Source organism: Mauremys reevesii, linkage group 25 (genome assembly GCF_016161935.1).
Source record: "Mauremys reevesii isolate NIE-2019 linkage group 25, ASM1616193v1, whole genome shotgun sequence".
NCBI classification, from domain to species: Eukaryota; Metazoa; Chordata; order Testudines; family Geoemydidae; genus Mauremys; species Mauremys reevesii.
In genome coordinates this window covers 18627863-18648727 of record NC_052647.1, presented here as the reverse complement: position 1 = coordinate 18648727, position 20865 = coordinate 18627863, and the positions used below count along the sequence as shown (strand labels likewise).

General features: G+C 46.4%; 1 protein-coding gene across 1 annotated transcript; it reads left to right on the top strand.

The window, feature by feature from the left end:
• The first annotated feature begins 2886 nt into the window (after nucleotides 1-2886).
• LOC120390850 (keratin, type II cytoskeletal 6C-like) lies at nucleotides 2887-11268 on the top strand. The gene is made up of 10 exons (XM_039513774.1): nucleotides 2887-3145; nucleotides 3197-3516; nucleotides 4415-4629; nucleotides 6068-6128; nucleotides 6783-6878; nucleotides 8050-8214; nucleotides 8629-8754; nucleotides 10023-10243; nucleotides 10448-10476; nucleotides 10580-11268. The coding sequence occupies exons 1-10, from the start codon at nucleotides 2887-2889 to the stop codon at nucleotides 10918-10920; spliced, it is 1833 nt and encodes a 610-aa protein (XP_039369708.1). The 3' UTR covers nucleotides 10921-11268.
• Nucleotides 11269-20865: the final 9597 nt, after the last annotated feature.

The window sequence follows — 20865 nt, the reverse complement described above, 5'->3', positions numbered from 1 at the left end:
AACAAACTTTTTCTGAAATGTTTGGTTAGTAGGGGAAAAAAAACCCCAAACAAACCTGGTTTGGGGTTGAATGTAACCTTTTGCTTTACCGGACAGAAAATGTTTCCTTTTGATTTTGAGCATTTAAAATCTTTTTAATTTTTAAAAATCACAGTGGAAGGAAATTTCCAAGCCGAAAGTCCTTTCAAATCACAAGATCAAAACATCTGGTGAAAAGGTTGAAATGTTTTTATTTTTTTCAGTTTTCCCCCCCCCCAGCTAAAAGAATTTGGCGAATTTGGCACAAATAAGTGAAATATTTCGGTTTCAGTGCCGTGGAATCGTTTTGTTTGTGGATGATATTTTGTTACTTCCCAGGAGGGTTGTGAGGATTAAAGCCATTCATGCTAGTGAGATGCTTGGTTGATTTGGTGGTCAGGGCTATGGAACTACTTAGATGGCTATTATAGTCCAATCAGCTGTGTTGCAGCACAGCAAATGTGGGGATAAGTGAAACTCAGGGTATCTGGTTGAGATAGTGCTACTTACACACTATGAGACAATATAAGTTTTCCCTCACAGTTAACTCAAACAAACCTTGGTTCCATCCAGCCAGTTTTGTCTTTGTTTCGCCTCTTTATCATAAAAGACAGATGAAGAAGAAGCAAGTGGCTTTCCCAGCACTTCTGCCTGGGCATTTCTCCATACTCAGCGCCGCTGATACAATGATGTTGTTTTGGTTTGCAAAGTTGGAGCTCAGACTGTCTATCAAGTTTGAACTGGATGAGGATGATTGATGATAAAATCATGCTTTAATTGCCTGCCTTTGGCTGGAGACAGGGCTGTTACTCAATACGTACGTTATCTGAGCGCATGCAGTGACTGAAATTAGGACAGCGGCTTTCAGCTGACTTAACAACTCCCCTCCTGTCGTGGGCCGTGAGATTTGATGATAGTGTATTTGGCAATAGTCAGAGAAGCCAGAGAAAAAGCATCCTGGTTGTATCTGCGAGAACTCAGCACCTCCATGCACCCTGCACTACTGTGCACCACGGAGGAGTGAATTGGATTGATCAATAAAACTGGAGTGCTTTAGTATGTATGGAGAGTGCATTGTCGTGTGTTTGCTGCTCCTTTAAAGTGGGGAGCAGGCCCGCTTCCCACTGCAGGGATGGCGGTGTTTTGTGTTTAGATGCAGCCTATTACAAAGGAGTGAGACATACTGTGCTCTCTCTCTCGTGGAGTCCTGGGCTAAAATTTTCCAAAGGGTCCCGTTTTCCAAAACTTGACCCAGGCGTCCCATTTTCCAAAGGCCTTTAGGAGCCTAGTTCACACTCTGTGAAAGTCGGTGAGAGGCTCCTGAGAGCGTCAGTGACTTTTGAAAATGGAACTTAAGGCCACATTTGCAAAGGTATTTCGGTGCCTAAGGATAAGTGCCTAGTGGGGTTTTTCAAAAGCCTATTAAAATGATGTTTGTGTGACGCTTTTATATATGTTTATAAGTCTCTCTCTCAGGAGCTACCCAGCTGCTTTACGGTACTCAACAACTGTATTGTTTATTATCTAAACAGCACCACAGGCATGCATGGCTCCTTTTAAACCAGGCCTACACTAGCTAGCTATCATTTGTTACCTATTTAGCTATCTCTTTGTCTCCCTGTCTAGTTCTCTAGCTGGTTGTATGTCCACACTCCTCACCCTAGCATCTGAATACGTCTACACGGCAATTAAACACTTGCGGTTGGCCCGGGTCGGCAGACGCGGGCTTGCGGAGCTTGGGCTGAGGGGCTGCAAAATTGCTGTATAGTCACAAGGCCGGGGGAAGGTGCCAGAGCTTGAGCTCCTGCCCGAGTGTCTACACAGCAATTTTTAGCCCTGCAGCCCACGAGTCCAAGTCAGCTGACCTGGGCCAGCTGCAGCCATGCTTTGGGGCTTTTATTTCAGTGTAGATGTGTCCGTGGATGCTTCTCAGTGTTGCTTATTTGCTTTTAGTCTTCAGAATAACGCAGAGGACAGGGGGATTTGCTCTCCCTGTCGATCATTGCATTTCTCATCCATGCTGCTGCCCAGGTTATTCATGATACCAGATAATTGGGAGATTCTAGCACTACAGATCCTAGGATTCACCTCTGCAGGAATTAAGGTCACGGGTAACAGAATCTCCCATTACAAGAGATTTTTAGGAAGCTTCAGGGGTGAAAAGCCCAAATTCACCTCTCTGGTAAAAGTCTGATTTTAATGAGACAGTGCAGAGCCTCCTCCAATTGCAATATGCTCAGCTCCCACTTTGGATTGGGCAACCAGTTCTCAGAAGCCAAAGGCAATTTTCCATGGAGAAAGCAGATTTAGGGTGTAATCATAGGTGTGTGTGTGTGTGTGTGTGTGGGGAATTGTGAAAGCTGTGCTATTATTTTGGCATCCCCTAAAACGTTTGCCTGCCATGGGGCTTTACGAGGCGAGTTCCAGATAAAGATCCAGATAAATGGTACCCATCCAGAATAAGGGGCGAATGAATGATTCACGGCATCATTTAAAGGGAGATCATTGCAGACACCCAAAAAAAGTGCAAGGCATCTTAGTCAGAGAGAGTTACCAGGAGGCGTATGTGACATTGTTCTTGTTTTGTTTTGAACCCTTCTGCATTGCAGGGGCGTGTGACTGGGCAGGGTCATTGGCCAATTGAAGATCAAAATCTGTCAGCCACACCAAGCTCAAGAACACAATAAGATCATATCCTCTGTCACGCCCATGCAAGCCCAGCCCATCTCCCGAAGCAGCTAAAAGGGAGCATCCCCAGCACTGGATTCAGAGGGACTCACTTCCCTTCACTCTGCACTCATTTTCTCGCACCACAGAAACGGTGACTCTTCTTCTCTTCGTCTTCCACTCTGTTTAGAAGGAGCAGCCATGTATCTCCAGCCATGCACTCCGTCCGCTGGAGGCAGCCGAAGGAGCTACAGCTCCTGCTCTGCCATTGGTGCCGGTGGAGGAGGTGGGGGCAGAGTCAGGCATAGCTACAGCTCCTATTCCTCCAGGGGCTTTGGAGGGGGCGGACGCTGTGCAGGGTTTGGCAGCAGGAGTTTGCATAATCTAGGCGGAGGTACCAGGATTTCTTACGGTGGAGGATTTGGGTGCAGAGGTGGTGGCTTTGGTGGTGGGTTCGGCGGCTATGGAGGCGGAGCGGGCGGCTATGGAGGTGGACCGTGTGGCTTCGGAGGTGGAGCGGGCGGCTATGGAGGTGGAGCGGGCGGCTTTGGAGGTGTACCGTGTGGCTTTGGCGGAGGAGCGGGCGGCTTTGGCGGAGGAGCAGGCGGCTTTGGCGGAGGAGCGGGCGGCTTTGGCGGACCTGGCTTCGGACCTGGCTTCGGGCCTGGCTTTGGACCTGGCAGACCTGCAGGCATCCAGCCCGTTCACGTTGACCCAAGCCTACTGCAGCCGGTCAATGTGGATATTGACCCCCATATCCAACAAGTGAAAACTCATGAGAAGGAGCAGATCAAAGTCCTCAACAACCAGTTTGCAAGCTTCATCGACAAGGTGAGAAGTCAGGGCAGTAGGGGGGCACTTTGAACGGCTTTGTGCACTGCGGAAAGGGTGGTTTCTGTATTTCCATCTCAGTTTTGGTAAGAAAGGAAAATTGAGCAGTGATCAGAAATAGGCTAGAATTTCTCATCCAGAGACAGAGAGAGATCAAAAGCTTCTCCTGCATGGGCCTTGCCATGGATTCAGCTACCCCAAGCTACTCTTTGGCTTTGAGCTGTAGGATGCTCCAAAAAAGTCACGTTCAAGTCATCACAACAACTTTAGCATTCACTAGCTGGTCTTACTACTGTGAATTTCTCTTTCCACATGGCCTCCTGTCAAATGCTACCTGTTTATTAATATAATTTGATTATCAAATGACCCATTTACAGGGGAAAACTAGGATTTCTAATTTGGCAGATCCTCAGCTTCTGTGCAACTAGGACAGTTTACACTAGCTCAAGATCTGCCCCAGAATGTTTTCAGTGATGGAGCTCACTATTTCAGATTCTCTTTGGTTGCCATTCTGAGTTTTGATGGAATAGTCCTAAGTTATATTGCAAAGTGATGGTTGGAGGGCAGTGAGCGGAAAGGGTCAGAAATGTTTTTGCAAAAATCTGTTCTAAATTTTTCAAAAAGTTGAAACATTTCAATGAGCTCAAAGCTTTTGCAAAACAGGGTGAAAATGCCATGAAAATGCAACTGAAATTTTCTGCTATTTGGTTTCAAATCCCCAAATGCCATCTTGAAATGTCATCAACATTTCAAACTTTGATGACTTTGACCACCTTCGATATTACCATTCAACTGAGAAAGAACTCTCCTGTTTGCACAATGCAGGAGGATCCTTGAGTAGTGCCGCTCTCCCAAGTATTATAGGGAATACTTAATCCATCTGCTTTTTGGGTTTCAGGTCCGGTTCTTGGAACAACAAAATAAAGTTCTGGTCACCAAGTGGGAACTCTTACAACAGCAAGGCGGAGTAATTATTAAGAAGGACTTATCACCCTTGTTTGAGAATTTTATCCAAAGCTTGAGGAGGAAGCTAGAGGGACTCCAGAATCAGAAAGGACAATTGCAGTCAGAACTGGAGAACATGCAGCAGTATGTTGAGGACTACAAGCGCAAGTAAGTGCATTAAAAGAGTAGGAAACGAAACCTTACATTAAATTTAAGATATATTACAGCTATAGCAAACTCGATCGATCAATTTACTGTGCCTTCAGTCGTGAAGGGCAGGGTCTCGTTTTCCCCATGCATAAACTCTTTGATACCAGTTACGACTGAAAATCCCAACATGGCCTAATTTCAAAGGCACAAATGGCAGAGACCCTGGGTAGTCAATGGGAATTGGACTGCTAATTCCCATCTCTGGTTTGAAAATAAAGCCCAAGAACAGAGAAACATTGTTATTCACTATTTAAGAAAAGAACCCACCCCATTCCGTTTATAGGTATTGTGATAGATCCAGGCCAGTTGGGAACAGCAGAGTAGTAGAAGGGAGATATACTGGCCACTGGCTAAGCGGTTTTCTGTTCCCTGAGTGACCAGAGCAGGGGCTGCTCCAGGCTAATGAGAACACCTGACTCCAATGAACCTGCTAAGAGTCAGGTGAGGCTGTTAAGCACCTGACTCTAATTAAGGCCCCTCTGATGCTATAAAAGGGCTCACTCCAGTCAGGCTAGAGGGAGCCAGGGAGCCAGAGGAGAGGAAGTGTGTGTGAGGAACTGGGAGCAAGAGGTGTGCAAGAAGCTGAGAGTGAGTAGGTATCCTGCTGGAGGACTGAGAAGTACAAGTGTTATCAGACATCAGGAGGAAGGTCTGGTGGTGAGGATAAAGGTGTTGTGAGGAGGCCATGGGGAAGTAGCCCAGGGTGTTGTAGCTGTTGCACAACTGTACCGGGAGGCACTCTAGACAGCTGCAGTCCACAGGGCCCTGGGCTGGAACCCGGAGTAGAGGGCAGGCCCGGGTTCCCCCCAAACCTCCCAACTCCTGATCAAACACAGGAGGAATTGACCTGGACTGTGGGCTTCTACCAGAGGGGAAGGTCTCTGGGCTGTTTCCCGACCCACAGGGTGAATCTGTGAGGTGAGCAAATCTGCCAATAAGCGCAGGACCCACAAGGTAGAGGAGGAACTTTGTCACAACATATAATAAACCCTGAATTCTAATATTATTTCTTATCCTGGTGTGAATCAGTTGTTACAGCAGTTCTTTTCTTAAGAGGCTGGCTGATGGGCTGTGGACCTTGAGGAAGAAGTGTGTTTTGAGGAGGGATCTGAAGGTGGAAAGGATGGAGTAGAGATGATGATCCCATCTGGATGTTAGCAAGAAGGAGTTAGTGGCAATACAACATGAAGGGTCAATCAGATGCACACCTTTGGTGTAGTAAAATGGGGAAGAGAAGGAGATGGGAACAGAGAGTTAGATAGGTGCTCTGATTGAAATATCTGGATTATTTGATATTAGACTTGATTTGAACCTTAGCTGAGTCTAGCCTTTCTTTACTGGTGATGGAAGCAGCAAAACTCAAAAAAACCCCAGCTTGTCTCTTTACTTGAAACAGGTATGAAGAAGAAATCAACAAGCGCACAGCTGCTGAGAACGAGTTCGTGGTGCTCAAGAAGGTGAGCAATGATGCTAACTAAAGAATGAGGTGGGAAGCTTTAAACAGGGGTTCAGCGAGATTCTGTCTTCGATGAAAATATAACCACTGAAAAGCATAATTAGAAGGAAAAAAATGCCAGTTACACACAGGCCTGCACCAAAATCCCCGAGTTGCTACCACCTGTGTGTTACAACCCAATATCCACTTGTGATTGGGTAACTGAATTTCTCAGATGCCCAGAAAAATGTCTGTTTATGCAGGTATTTCTATGGTGCCCATCTCAGTGCTATCTGAGTGCCTGACAAAAATTAACACATTTTTGTGCCTTACAAGTCAGGTTTTCAGCTTCTCCACTTAATGTCCACAAAATCCTCCATAGGGATATTTGGTAAAGGGAAAGCAACAGAGGAAAGAAAGAAAGGACATTCTAACCTTAATAGTGGTGCAAACGAATGACTTTATGCTACGTCACCTTGGTCTTATTGTAATGGATAATCAAATAACTAATCCCGAAGGTCCTGTTTTCCCTCACACCTTTCTGAGTGCTACATTTGATGCCCCAACAGCAGAACAGCTGTTTCTTGACAGGGAACACAGGATGCTATTTCTGCCATGCTCAGTGATACCCAACGGGAGATTAAACAGTTCACAGTATCTCTGATCTTTCCTTCAGGATGTGGATAATGCCTACATGGGTAAAGTAGAGTTGGAAACAAGGGTGAATAATCTGACTGATGAAATCAACTTCCTGAGATATGTATTTGATGAGGTAAGGAGTCTTCCGTTTCCCTTGAGCAGCTGGTAATTGGGGGATGTAGGTCCCTTCCAAAGAGGCTTGACTTTGGTTAGCTACTAGGCTTGGGTTTCTCTTGGGTGATGGCGAGAGCTGTTGGAAACTGACAATGATTTTTTTTTCCTACTGCAAACATTTGTGCCAGAAAGTCTGACTCCATTCAGATAGAGACTGACTCATTTCTAACCTGGACCCAAATGCCAGGCACCTGAAATGACCTTTAGGATGCCAGATTTTTCAGAGCTGCTGAGCACCCACAGCTTCTGCTGAAGTCAATAGGGGCTCCCCGCTTTTGAAAATCAGCCCATTTATTTGGAGCGTAAATATGGAATCAAGAGGCCTAACTTTAAGCCACCATGTTTGATCATTGTAGCCGCAGACAAATGGACTGAACTCACGGCTGGGGACCAGTCCTAGTCTCTGCTTTGCCACCGAAGGGCCTCAAGAATTCTTGGCACTTATTGCGTAACACTTCAGACATTGGGTTAAACTGCGGCCCTAACGGATCAATGGCACTTTTGCCATTGAGTTTAATTAGGCCAAGTTTTCACCCTTTGGCTTCGACTTCCTGAAATAAGTAGCCCAGTACTCGTGTAGTTCAGAAAGCCTGACATGCTGTCTAATTACCAGGGCTGGTGGGGAAAGGGGGAAACATTTGTTAACAAATTTCCAAAATGCTTCTGTTGGGGAGTTGATTGAAAAAGGGCCAATTTCTCATTTTTACATCTATTTGTGTAGAATATGCCACATTCTCCCCACCCCTGCCTTTCTATTTTTGTACAATGGGGGGGGGAAAAGGCAAAATTTTTCATTTTCCAGTTTCAACTGAAGAATGCAATTTAGCCACCAAACATTTTCTTTTTGAGACAAGGCTGTTTGTTTTTCCTTTAAGAATTTTGATCAGCTGTCATCATCGCTGTGACTTTGGAAACAGGCCAAGGACCTTTTTGTAACACCCTCATTTCTTTAAGATCTCCTCCTCCTCAGCTGTGTTTATTCTATGACAGACTATGTCTGTTCTAAATTGAAGTAAACAGATCCCTATAGGTCGTCTTTAGACTGGAGAATAGGAAAAAGGGGCAGAGATGGGAAATAACCTGAATGAAAGATACAGGAGAGAGATGACTAATGTTTTGGTGCTTTGCAGGAATTATCTCAGTTGCAGACGATCAGTCGTGACTTGTCAGTGGTTGTATCCATGGATAACAACAGACATCTAGATTTGGACGGCATCATTCAGGAAGTCCGAAATCAATATGAGGTGATCGCTCAGAGAAGCAGAGCTGAGGCAGAGGCTTGGTACCAGTCTAGGGTAAGTAATCAAGGGGCTAAAGACACGTGGATGGTGAATATTGCTCACAGCAGATTCATAAATACAGCTCAGTTGCCATGGAAGAACTACACATAGTAAGCAAATATTTAGAGCTATAGGTTTCCAGGCAGGAGCTCCCTTCTTACACACAACCCAAGAAGATCCAGGGTTCATGTTTGTGCGGGAATTCTGAATAGGACCAAAGATGTGGAATGGGGTCATGGGGCCTTCACACTGCAGAGAACCATACTGTATTTCCCAAAGATCTCTGCATCTATGTAGGCTCCTAAAGGAGACACTATAGGCCAGTATGACGGGCAGCAGACACAGCACAGCAGCAACCTAACAATTACCAAGTGTTCTGTAGGTGTCAGCGATATGCGGTTCAGTGGTTGTTTTATTCCTGCCTATCAGTACGAAGAGCTGCAGAGCACAGCTGGAAGACACGGGGACAGCTTGCGCAACACCAAGACTGAGATCCAAGAGCTAACGAGGGCTATCCAGAGAATCCGGGCTGAAATTGAAAGTGTGAAGAAGCAGGTATGGCTCAGGAACTTTTTATATGTATCAGTGCGGGGCTGGATCAGGGATATTCCAGGAGCAGCAGCAGAGTTTTGGAAGCCCTTTTGCAGCTTGCAGGCATGGCACCTTCTGATTAAAAACACCGATGGTGGTCGAAGTCGGTGAAATTTACAGATCTTTGAGAGTCAGCACTTGCTTGGAATGCATCTGCCTCCTTGGCGGGCTCCATCTCTCAGCACTTTGTAATATGGGCTGGTGTGGGGAATGGAGAGCCAAGCTCTCCTGGGGGTTGTTGAATCACACTAGGCTGCTAATGCATACACAACGTGGAGGCAGCCTGGTGGGTGGAAACCGGGCTTGACACTGGCTTGAAAACACTTCCCCAGTAAAACCTCTGCAGTGAATTAGAAAATCATAGGTGTCGGATCACTCAGCCTAGTTTGGTGTCCCGGGTCAGATTACTGCGTGCGAATGAGCTCCAAGGACGGTGCAGTGGGTAGGGGACTGAACAGGAAATTGGGAGCTGCCTGTCTCCGGGTGTTCTAGCTGAGGTGTTACCCAGGACTCCCCCGGTAATAGATTTCATAGTCTGTGCCGGATGCATCGGGGTTGGTAGCTTTGCTGGCCAGAGACTGAATTGTGACTCAGCCAGATGCAACGCTTCTCTCACTTTGGAGTGAGGAGTAAATTAGTTCATCCCTTTTCATGGAGTAATGTAATCTTCTTTGTGGGCACATTAAGCTATTCCAGCCCATGACTACTGAGGCGGGGTAGCTTGGGCTCTTTGGTCCTTCACCTGCTTGCCTGCAGCAAGGGGTATCAGATGAGGAGCCCCTGTAGCCGGAGAGTAAAGGGGAGGGGGCAGAGGTGTGTCATTTCTCCTTATTCTTTGCATGGCAGCTGGGGCAATTGAGCCCTAGACATGGCGTTGGCAAGTCACTACCCTTCTCTGCCGCTTTTCCCTAGCTATAAAGCAAGAACATTGATACTCACCCTGCTGGGCTGGTGGAAACTGGTCATCCTCCACCCCACAAAAAGTGTTCAGTTCTATTGGAAATTTTCAAGTTTTCGGTGAAAAAGTTTTGGTGGAAACCCCAAAACTTTGGATTTGGGGCAGTACTTTTTTTTTTTTTGAAGTGTGTGTGTGTGTGTGTGTGTGTGTGTAATGAAAAATTGAAATTTTCAGCAGTGCCCCAGGCCGTTTTCCAGCCACACGTAGCTTTGGTGAATCCGATGACGAAGTAGGTCTAGAGTGGAAATTTGACATTGCCTTTCCTCTTTTGCAGATCACACAGCTGCAGGCTTCCATCGCCGAGGCAGAGGAGAAGGGCGAGCTGGCCATCAGGGATGCTAGGACAAAACTGGATGAGCTGGAACGTGCCCTGCAGAAAGACAAGGCGGATCTGGCAAACTTATTGAAAGAGTACCAGGATCTGCTGAACGTCAAACTTGCCCTGGATATCGAGATTGCCATGTACAGGAAACTGCTGGAAGGAGAGGAGTCCAGGTAGGTGCATTGCCTGTCGGGATTTGTATTTCAAATGGTTTCAAGTTCCCATATTTGCTGGTAGGAGCTATTATAAGTGGGAAATAAATAAATACTTAGCAACATCCGTTGCACTAAGGATGGGAAGTTGTCAAATGAGCAGGGCTCTGTGGAAGCATGATCTGCTTTTCTGGGTGAATGACCTATGTCCCTTTCCCTACACAGGATAGCCGGAGGTGGCCATGTGAATGTCTGTAAGTAGTTTGTGGTCTTCACGTTGATATATGTTGTTTGTATTTCCCTGGGGTTTGTGGGCTGCCCTTACGCTGACGGGGTGACCCTGTGCTTTTCTTGCAGCTGTCATTGGTGGAGGTGGAGGTGGAGGAGTCATCGGGGGTGGATTCGGCGGCGGAAGCGGAGGCGGCATCTGTGGTGGTGGATTCGGCGGAGGATTCGGCGGCGGAAGCGGAGGAGTGATCTGTGGCGGTGGATTGGGTGGAGGCGGAGGATTCAGCAGCGGAAGCGGAGTTGTCGTCTGTGGTGGTGGATACGGCGGCAGAACCGTTGGAGGTGGTGGCTTCTCTTCTGGAAGCGGAAGAGGCTACGGAGGTGGCGGCATCTGCTCCAGCGGCGGTTCCTCGGTCGTACGGCGATGCACCACGTCTTTCTCCACCAAATCCGGTTCAGGAGGGTACTGAGCATTGGAGCCAGGCCCCAGAAAGAAAGAAGCATCTTTTTATCTTCAAATGGCAGCAGCACAGCCCACCTAACCCAACTCTGGTATCCAGAAAAGAAACGAACTGTATCCCTTACAGCCCACACCCTCGAAACATCACCTGATCCCAACCGCATCTTCCCCGAAAGGAGGGCGGGAGCAACACGTCATCCTGGCAGCAACACCTGCAGGATTTAAACCAAACGTCCGTGTCAGTTGAAATGCACCCACCAATTAAATGTTATAAGACCTTCTAAAGTAATGCATCACCTGATTTAGAGGAGGGAGACCTCAGCCCCTCTGGGTGTGCTGTAGATTTTTAGCTGTTGTGGCTGTCAAGGGGTAATGTGTATAAAACTCAACTTTCCTCTTCTTTTCCTAGCGCTTCTTCCGAAATGGCTGTTTTCTTGGGTGCTATTGCATTTACTGTGCCTTGCGTCTCCTGTTTGCGTGCTTTACAAATAGGTCAGAGTTGCGGTAAATGTGGGGAAAAATTATAATCCACCTTCAGCTGAGTCGAGGAGTTAGAAATGTTTGTGTGGCTAGCTAGACACGATAGGCTTCCCCCTTAAGGAACGACTAGGCAGGTTTGTTATTTTGGGTATCCAAAGACAGGCTCTAACCAACGTTCACCATAAACAAGTGGGTACCAATTCCACTCGTCCTCCATCCTCCTTTAGTTGCACCCGATTCCACCGGATGTATTTGTGCCTTTATTGTAAAGATAACAGAGCAAACTGTTCACTGCAAAGCATTCTGTGATGTAGAATATCCTGTACTGTCACCATTTACCTACCTTTCCTACTCATGGGGCGTCCCATTTTCTTGGGGGGCGTGCCCATTTTCAATAAACTGCAGACAAGTCAGATCATGTCTATGTGTCATTATTCTTATACAAGGTCTGTGGTCAGGATCCTGAATGAAAAGCAAGAGCTGTTCTTCTGGTTAAAAAATAGACATAAAACGATACTCTGGGGAAAATTCTCAGCTAATGCAAATCAGTGAAGGTCTTTTGAAGTCCATGGACCTGGGCCAGTTTACAGTCTGGCCCTGTGTGTTCTGAAATGTTGTTAAAATTATTGACATAGGGCTCATTTCCTAGAGGCAGGGCACTTTGAATCTGCTGCATTTTTTTTTTGAGGTCACCGTGGAGCTGAAAAGAAATAACAACAACTGGGCCTGGTTTTCCATTATGCTAGTATTATGCCACTGTGACTTTACTGAAATCGAGGGAGACGCACTTCATGTTACGGAGTGGTGAATAAAACCTCGGTCTCTACATTACTGTGGTCACAGCAGACAAGACCCTCATGCTACTGAGTCTGAGACACACGTCCTTTGAGGTTTAAGACCAGAAGGGACCTCTTCTAATCTCCTGCATGACACAGGCTGAGAAAGAGAAGTGTCAGAGGAACAATTATTACCAACACGTTGTGCAAGGTGAGAGCTTGGTTCTCACTATGTCTAGCAAAGACATAACCACATTTAATGCCTGGAAACTGAAGCTAGATGCACAGGAACTCAGGTGCATGTTTTTAACAGAGAAGGTAATTAACCATTGGGACAGCTTGGGAAGAGGTGGATGCTCCGTCACACGGACACCAAGACTTGGTGTCTTTCTAAAATGTACCCTTTAGCTCAGCCAGAAGTTGTGGGAATGATGCAGGAATCACGGGGTGAAATCCTACAGCCTGTGTCATGCAGGAGATTAGAAGAGGTCCCTTCTGGTCTTAAACCTCTCTGGTCTCCGAAGGGCAATAAATAGGCATATTTCTGAAGACACCCCAGCTTAGTTTTAACTTGAACGGATTGAACATTGGAATTTTCATCCAGTGGGAAATTCTGATATTTCAAAATTTATTTTAGTCCTGAATTGGTGCCAAAAGCTGAAAAATCAATTTTTTCTGGCAGAAGGGGAAATTCCAAACATTTTGGATTCATGACGTTTTGTTTTGACATTCCCAAATTGAGATGGTTTGTTTTGCCTCAGTTTGACATTGTTGTGTGTCCCACTTGAGCTGCTGTAGAGCCTGGTGGCAGTTGTCATATGAGCTGGATGCCCATGATGCACCGTGGTCATGTAACTCCCATGATGCACCGCGCTGATTGAGCCTGAGGACTCATCCAGGACTCTGAGGGCATGAGGACTCATCCAATGCTCTGAGGGCATCCAGTGCTCTGAGGGCACCTCAACCTCCCTTGTTCCTGGCATTTATGGATGTGGCAAAGGTGTCTCTACTCCCCAGTAACCTGCAACTGCTGGATCTGTCCTTTTGAGGCCTTAGGCAGCCGGATGCAAAATAGAGCAGCCCGGGGGCTTCTCTAACTTGCACTGATTTGGTCTCTGTCAAGCCACCAGATTAGTGTTGGGGATTCATAGATTGGTAGCTTATAAGGCCAGAAGGGACCTCTGTGTGATTATCTACTCTGACCTCCTCTATAAAATGGGCCATAGACCTTCCCCGAATTAATTCCTTTTTGAACTACAGCACAACTTTTAGAAAAACACATCCAATCTTGCTTTAAAATTTGCCAGTGGCTGGTGACTCCACCACAACCCTTGGTAAGTTGAGAGGGAGCAGAAAGATGCTCTAAAGCGATCTTTGCTCGTAGGGCTTTTGTTTAGGAAGAAATAATGGGGGAAAAAGAAAACATTCTGAAAATGTCAAAATGCCCCATTGTGACATTCTCAGACCAAAGATTTACAATTTTTCACATCAAAACAAATTTTTTTTTGTTTCAAAATGTGCTTTATGTAAGCGGGGGAATGGCCCCACTCTTGTGGGGAACTTTCCTGGCTTATACACAACCCTGGTGGAATGGGTGGTGAAAGGATGAGAGCTCGCTCCCACTCCCTTCACCCAGAGGCTGCCTGACCTCGAGGGCTCCCCTTCCACGCTCCTGTGTGGCTGAGGCCTCGTAACCCCAACCAGGCTGGGCCCAGGATTCCAGGGGGGCTCCACCTCAGATCTTGTTGTGGTCACTCAGGGCAGGGGCTAGGGTGTCTCCACTCCGGGATGCTCTCTCTGCACTGGGTGCTTCCCTGACCCCACTGATCATCACACACAGTTCAAAGCACATACAATTTATTAAAGAGCAACCAATTTAAAAAAAATGGGGAAGGTGAAAGGAAAACCCGTCACCCAGCTCTGTGGCAGGGGGACATCACAAGCAGCGTCTCTGGGATGTCAGGGAAGTTCACAGTCCGTTCCTCACAAGTCCCAGGCCCTGGCTGTGCTGCAGGGATGCCACGGGTCAGACACTTGCTCAGGCGGTAGCCACATGCCCTCAGGTTCTAGGTGGCAGGACCCTTCTTCCCAGCATCGCCCTCCACCATTGGGGTTACAATCCCCCTCCAAGTCTGGCCTGCAGAGCCTCTTGGCTGGGGGCGTCTCCCTGTGCTGGGCCCTCTGCCCAGGGTCCCCCTCGCTCTCCCCAGCTGCTCACTGCACCCAGCTCCGGACGGCTCCAGCTCCAGCTCCAGCTCCAGCTCCATTCTGCCTCAGCACGGCTGCTGCTCTGCCTCCAGTGCCCTGGGCTGCTTCTCTGGCCTCTCGGGCTCTGGTTGCTGCAGATCTGCTCCCAGCACAGGTCTGCTCCTTGGGCTGCTTCTGTGACTCCGTTCCGAGCACTGACCTGCTCCCTGGGCTGCTTATCTGGCCCCTCTGGCTGGCCCGGCCCTTCTCCCCAGCTCAGCTTGGGCTCCTCCTTTCTCCTTAGCTCTGCCCCACACTGACCCAGGCAATTCCATCTCACATGGAGGACAGGATCTCCCCGGCCTCCTGACTCCCTGATTAGCCTGCCCGCCCTGTCAATCAGGCTGACCTGGAGCATAGTCCTCTCCCCATTGTTCCTGGGGACTGTCAGTCTCAGGGTCCTGATTTCCCATTGACCCTTCCCCTTTCTTTTGGGACTGGGAGCTAGCCAACACCCCCCCCCACATTGAGATTTAGCAAGAGGACATTTAGTTTATATTAAAATTTCAAAGGACAATATCGAAACCAAACATTTTGAATTTGTTGAAACAAAACGCTTTGCTTGACCTGAAACAAAACTTTTTTCATAATTTTGTTTCACAAATTTTTTTCAAAATTTTGTCTGTTCACCCCAATTTAGGATGATTTTTTTTTTAAATTCAGTTTTTTGCAGGACTAAAATCTGATTTTTCTTACCGGTTCTGGTAGCAACATATACATATCTAGATAGGCTTTTATACTGGCATCTAGGACTTGTATCCTAGCAATGCAAAGACATCAGACGATAGTCTTGGATATTTACCAGGAAATTCTCCTAGGAAAGATAAACATATTGCATACACAGTCAGGAATGTACTGGTATAACTCCAGTCAGTTTGTCCCAGTGACTCATAGTTATGTCACTGAGGGGAATCCCATTGCGTCAAAACTAATTTGACTGCAGTGACACATAGCTGGGAGGATTCTTCATAACGGCTGGAATTAGAGATGCTGTTAATTATCATCACCATCACTGTGAGTTATATTGTATGCATTGCGCCTCAAAGCCAGGTGCTTTATACACATAAAACAAGACAGAGCCGGGTTTCAAAGATCTGACCATCTAAATGCAGACAAAAGGAATTGGAAAAGAAGAAAGAATCATTGCACCTCTTAGTATAATATTTACTCTGATTTTCCTTTTTTATTTAAAAAAACCCAAACCCCTCTCTTTTAACCCTTCAGTACTGGATTTATCATTGTCATTAGTCCAATGCTTATATCTACCATGATATGACTTACTCTGTTTGCATTATCAGTAGAACTGGTGGAATTATTATTACGATTATTATTTCTGAAACTTTTTTGGATGAAAACTGGAAATGGAAAAAATGTTGGTAAAAATTCTGTTTTTGTCCAACCGTTTCACATTTTGGTTCAGTTTGGGGGTTTTGTTTTTCGAAAACTGTTTTTTTGTTTGTTTGCTTTACAGAATACATCTGACGAAGTGGGTATTCACCCACGAAAGCTCATGCTCCAAAACGTCTGTTAGTCTATAAGGTGCCACAGGACTCTTTGCTGCTTTTACAGAATACAGTTTCTGAACAATGAAAATGATTGGTTTTGGTCAAAAAACCCAATAGTTTTTGCAGGAAATTTGGAAAAATGCCTAAATTTTTTTTTAAAAATGTCATGTAAAAATAATTAGACAAGTTAGGTGAGGTAATATCTTTAATTGGCCCAAGAGACATGCTTTCGAGCTTACACAGAGCTCTGAAGACTTGAAGAAGAGTTCCACGTAAGCTCAAACGCGTGTCTCTTTGGCCAAAGGAAGTTGGTTCAATAAAAGATATTACCTAATGCACCTTGTGTGTCTCTCATATCCTGGGACCAACACTGCAAACAAAACCCTAGCTGGCATATTTGGATCAGCTTTAATTATCACTATTTTCTATTCTTTTTTAAAAACTCATCCTAGATTTGTTTTTTATTCATTATTTGTTCACTCCCTTCCTTCTTTCTGTCCTCCCCCATCAGTGGTTTGAACCCCTTCCTGTGTTCATTTGCAGCTTCCTCCTAATTAAATCTCTTCTCCGTCCATGGCTTAGTTAGGCCAATGTGGAACCCTCCCTTCATCAGTTGCACAGGTTGTTGAAGCAAAGATCCAGTGGTTTCTTCCTGAGCCCACCACTTGCCTTTCCCCGTCATGACCTTCTATTGCCGTGCCCCATGCAGACAGCACAGAGACCTTTCCCCTGGTGTGCATTTAACGCTGCAGCCGGCACTGCCTCTGGTGCTCCCACGCAGTCTCCCTAGAAAATGCCCCGAAAAATATATGTCCACCTCTCAATCTATAAAGGTATTTCTGTGATGCCCGTCGCTGTGGCATCTGAGTGCCTCACAAAAATTGCCACATTTTTGTGCTTTAAAGTCCCGTTTTCAGCTTCTGAACTTACCGTCCCTGAAAGTTGCCCAAGGGATATTTGGTAAAGGGAGAGCAGTAGGGGAAGGAAAGAAAGAAAGAACATTCTAACCTTTATAGTGGTGCGAATGAATGACTTTATGCCATGTCCCCCTTGGTTTTATTGCAATGGGTATTAAAATAATGTCCTGTTTTCCCCACATTTCCCCTACATTGGCAGCCCCAACAGCAGAAAAGCTGTTTCTTGACAGGGAACAGAGGATGCTATTTCTGCCATGCTCAATGATACCTAATGGGAGATTAAACAATTCACTGTACCTCGGATCTTCCCTTCAGGATGTGGATTGTGCTACGTGGCTAAAGTAGAGTTGGAAACAAGGATGCAAGCTCTGACTGATGAAATCAACTTCCTGAGAGATATATTTGAGCAGGTAATGAGTCTTCCATGTCCCTTGAGCGGCTGGTAATTGGGTGATGTGGGTCCTTTCCAAAGGGGGCTTGATTTTAGTAGATACCAGGGTTGTGTTTCTTTTGTTTTCTGTTTGAAAATGAAGATGAATTTTTCTCCTTCTGCAAACATTTGTGCCAGAGAGTCTGGACTCCATACAGATACAGACCGACTTGTTTCTAACCTACAAACCAAATGCCACGACACCTAATGTCACGTTTAGGCTGATTGGTTTTCAGAGCTGCTGAGTACCCAAGCTTCTAATGAAGTCAAAAGCAGCTATGGGTGCTCCTCACATCTGAAAATCAGCCCAAATATTTAGAGTTTAAATATGGGTTTAGATGCCCAACCGTAAGCACCCATGTTTGATCATTTTAGCCACCGGAGAATGGACTTAACTCAATGCTGGGGGAGGTGTCAGTTCTATTCCCTGTCTTGTCACAAGTGGCCTCAAGAATTCTTGGCACTTGTTGTATAGCACTTCACAGACATTGGGTGAAATTCTGGCCCTAATGAAGTAAATGGGACTTTTGCTATTGATTTTAATGGGGCCAGGATTTCACCGTTGGGTTCCCCACTAAAAGTGCTTACTGAAGTAGGCTTGTTCAGAAATGCTGAAATTCTGTGTAAGAACATAAGAATGGCCCTACTGGGTCAGACCAAAGGTCCATCTAGCCCAGTATCCTGTCTTTGGTCAGTGGCCAGTGCCAGGTGCCCCAGAGGGAATGAACAGATAATCATCAAGTGATCCATCCCCTGTCGCTCATTCCCAGCTTCTGGCAAACAGAGGCTAGGGACACCATTCCTGCCCATCCTGGCTAATAACCATTGATGGACCTATCCTCCATGAATTTATCTAATTCTTTTTTGAACCCTGTTATGGTTTTGGCCTTCACGACGTCCTCTGGCAAGGAGTTCCACAAGTTGACTGTGCGTTGTGTGAAGAAATATTTCCTTTTATTTGTTTTAAACCTGCTGCCTATTAATTTCTTTTGGTGACCCCAATTAATTTGGGCTGGTCAAAAAAACAAGTGGAAATTTTGTTAAGATTTTTGCGAGATTTCAAAATTGCTTCTATTTTAAAGTTATTTGAAAAGGCTGATTTTTCATTTCCCCCCTCAATTTTTGCAGGAGATTCCTCCTTTATTTCCTACCCCCAGTTCTTCCCTCCCTTTTTCGTATAATAGGTGAAAATGAAAACATGTTTTCTGATTTCATCGAAGGAAAGGAAATTATGTCCTGAAAAGTTTAGACTTTTAAAAAAAAGCAGTTTTTCAACCCCCAAAAATGTTGTTTGAATTTTTTTGACTCGGTCTTATCAACAGGGTGACTCTGGAAACAAGCAAAGGACTTTTTTGTGCAACTATGTAGTTCAATGATTGTTTTGTCTGTGATTTCTTCTTCTCATGTCCTTCTACCACAATCATGGATTTTTCCAGTGTTGGGCACATGATTCGACCCAGGCTGTAGCCCTGGTGAGATCTTCTGTAGTGAACAGTTCCTCTGGGAGCTGGAAGACCAACAGATGTTCCATGGTTGGTTCCAGGTGTCTGGGTAGTTGAAATAGCCCCACATCCACACCCTGCCCTTGTTCGGGGATGATTTAAACATCCCCAGGTTGACCAATCCTCCTTTGCACCTCGGCAACGTCTGTATCCGGTGTGCCATCATGTAGCAATTGTGATAACTGGTGATTGTTTGTGACAATCGGTATGAAGTGCTGCAGAACACAGCCGGAAGGAATGGGGACAACCAGCACAACACCAAACGAGAGACCCAAGAGCTAATCAGGTGTATCCAGAGCCTGCGAGCTGAAATTAATTGAGAAGTTGAAGAAGCCGGTAACGCCTGTGAACTTTTCATATGTACCGGGCACATATGATTGGGGATAAGATTCCCTTGGAATTCCAGGAGCGGCAGTAGAGCTTTGGAAGCTGGGTGCAGCCTGCAGGTGCCCTGCCTGTTGATAAAGACACAATACACATTGAGTTCAATGCAGTGTAGGAAAGATTACAGCACATGAACAAACAGGCTTGGACTGTCTGTGTTTAATTGTCCAGTGGGTCAGGCCTGGCACTTGAATGCAAGCAATCTGGGTTCTGGCCCAGGTCCTGACAGTGATTCCCTTGGTGATCGACTTTACGGTCTGCCCTGAATGAGGAGGGCCGTAGCCCCGTCCTCCATATTTGCTTGCACTTATTGGAAGGAGCATTCTCATTGGATGAGAAGCCCCGGTGGCCAGAGTCACAGTCTGAGGCCTGGTCTACGCTATGGGGGGGGGGTCGAACTAAGATACGCAACTTCAGCTACGCAAATAGCGTAGCTGAAGTCAAACTACCTTAGTTCGAGTTACTTACACATCCTCACGGCGTGGGATCGAAGTCCGCGGCTCCCCCGTCGACTCCGTCACCGCCGTTTGCGGTGGTGGAGTTCCGGAGTCGACGGGCGTGCGTTCGGAGTTCGATATATCGCATCTAGATGAGACGCGATATATCGAACTCCGAGAAGTCGATTGCTACCCGTCGATCCGGGCGGGTAGTATGGACGTACCCTGAGAAGGGTAGTAAACTGGGGTGGGGGAGGTATCATGTACCTCGGCAGGTCACTTTCCTTCTCTGCTGCTCAGCTTCTGCTTTGATTAGGGCTGGTCGAAATCTAGCACCCAGCAACCAAATGCAGAGAGAGAGACACACACACAGCAGGCTGCTACCTAGGGCCCAACTCCACCCACCTTGCTCCAGACTCATTCTCTTGCAGGCTGACGGCTGAGGACCCAGATCACATGCTTCCCGCAGAGCCCCCTAGCCTGCAAGCAGGACCAGGAAACCTTTTCAAATTTAAAGGGACAGCTTGCAATTTTAAAGCTATTTTCAATACACCCCAGGAAAGAAGGGAAATTAATAACCTGGCAAATTGAAAAGGCACGGACGGATACTTTAGGGGAGTCACAGACACCGCAGACATTTACGAGACACTGTCACTATAATAACACAGGTCTGCAATCTTCTTTTACCACCATACACGCCTATACGCTATATATAATAGGGAAGAATGCAAGAGAATTCTGAACCAGCAATTCTGGCTGAAGGGTTGATTCAGTGTTTGGAAGAGAAGGGCAAGCTATTTTCGGAGAAAGGCTGTTGCCGCAAGAGGCACAGTGCTGTTGCTGCTAAATATTTGGCCTTTGATAGCGTGTCTCTGTAACCCGCTTGCGGCCATGCATTGCAGGATGTGAGTTGTTACAGTCCCCAACTACAGCACTCGGCCAAGTTCTTTTCTCTTCTGGCTCCTGACACCTGTCCTGTGCGGGTGGAAACTAGCTAGGGGAGGCTGATATTAATTAAATTGATGCCTTCAGGGGTGGCAGACGTGCTGTCTGCAGTGACAGAAAACGACCAACTGGTTTTGCCGAGGCAATTAAGGTCTTTTTTTGGATCACACGCACTGTGCAAACAACTCGATGGAATGAGCTGAGGCTCTGCCCACCCCACCGGCGATCTGAAGGCTCAAAGGGGAACATCGGATGGGCTGGACGGAGTGTTTGGGGCTGTCAGTCTTCGGTGGAAATCCATTCAGGTCAAAGTGACAAGTTGCTAAGCAGGG

What these genes read in the sequence shown, in the direction of transcription:
- LOC120390850 (XM_039513774.1), top strand. Translation starts at nt 2,887, where the DNA reads ATGTATCTCCAGCCATGCACTCCGTCCGCTGGAGGCAGCCGAAGGAGC. An exon ending in CTTTGGTGGTGGGTTCGGCG is followed by an intron (nt 3,146 to 3,196) that starts GCTATGGAGGCG and finishes GTGGCTTCGGAG; the next exon opens with GTGGAGCGGGCGGCTATGGA. An exon ending in AGGTGGCCATGTGAATGTCT is followed by an intron (nt 10,477 to 10,579) that starts GTAAGTAGTTTG and finishes CTTTTCTTGCAG; the next exon opens with CTGTCATTGGTGGAGGTGGA.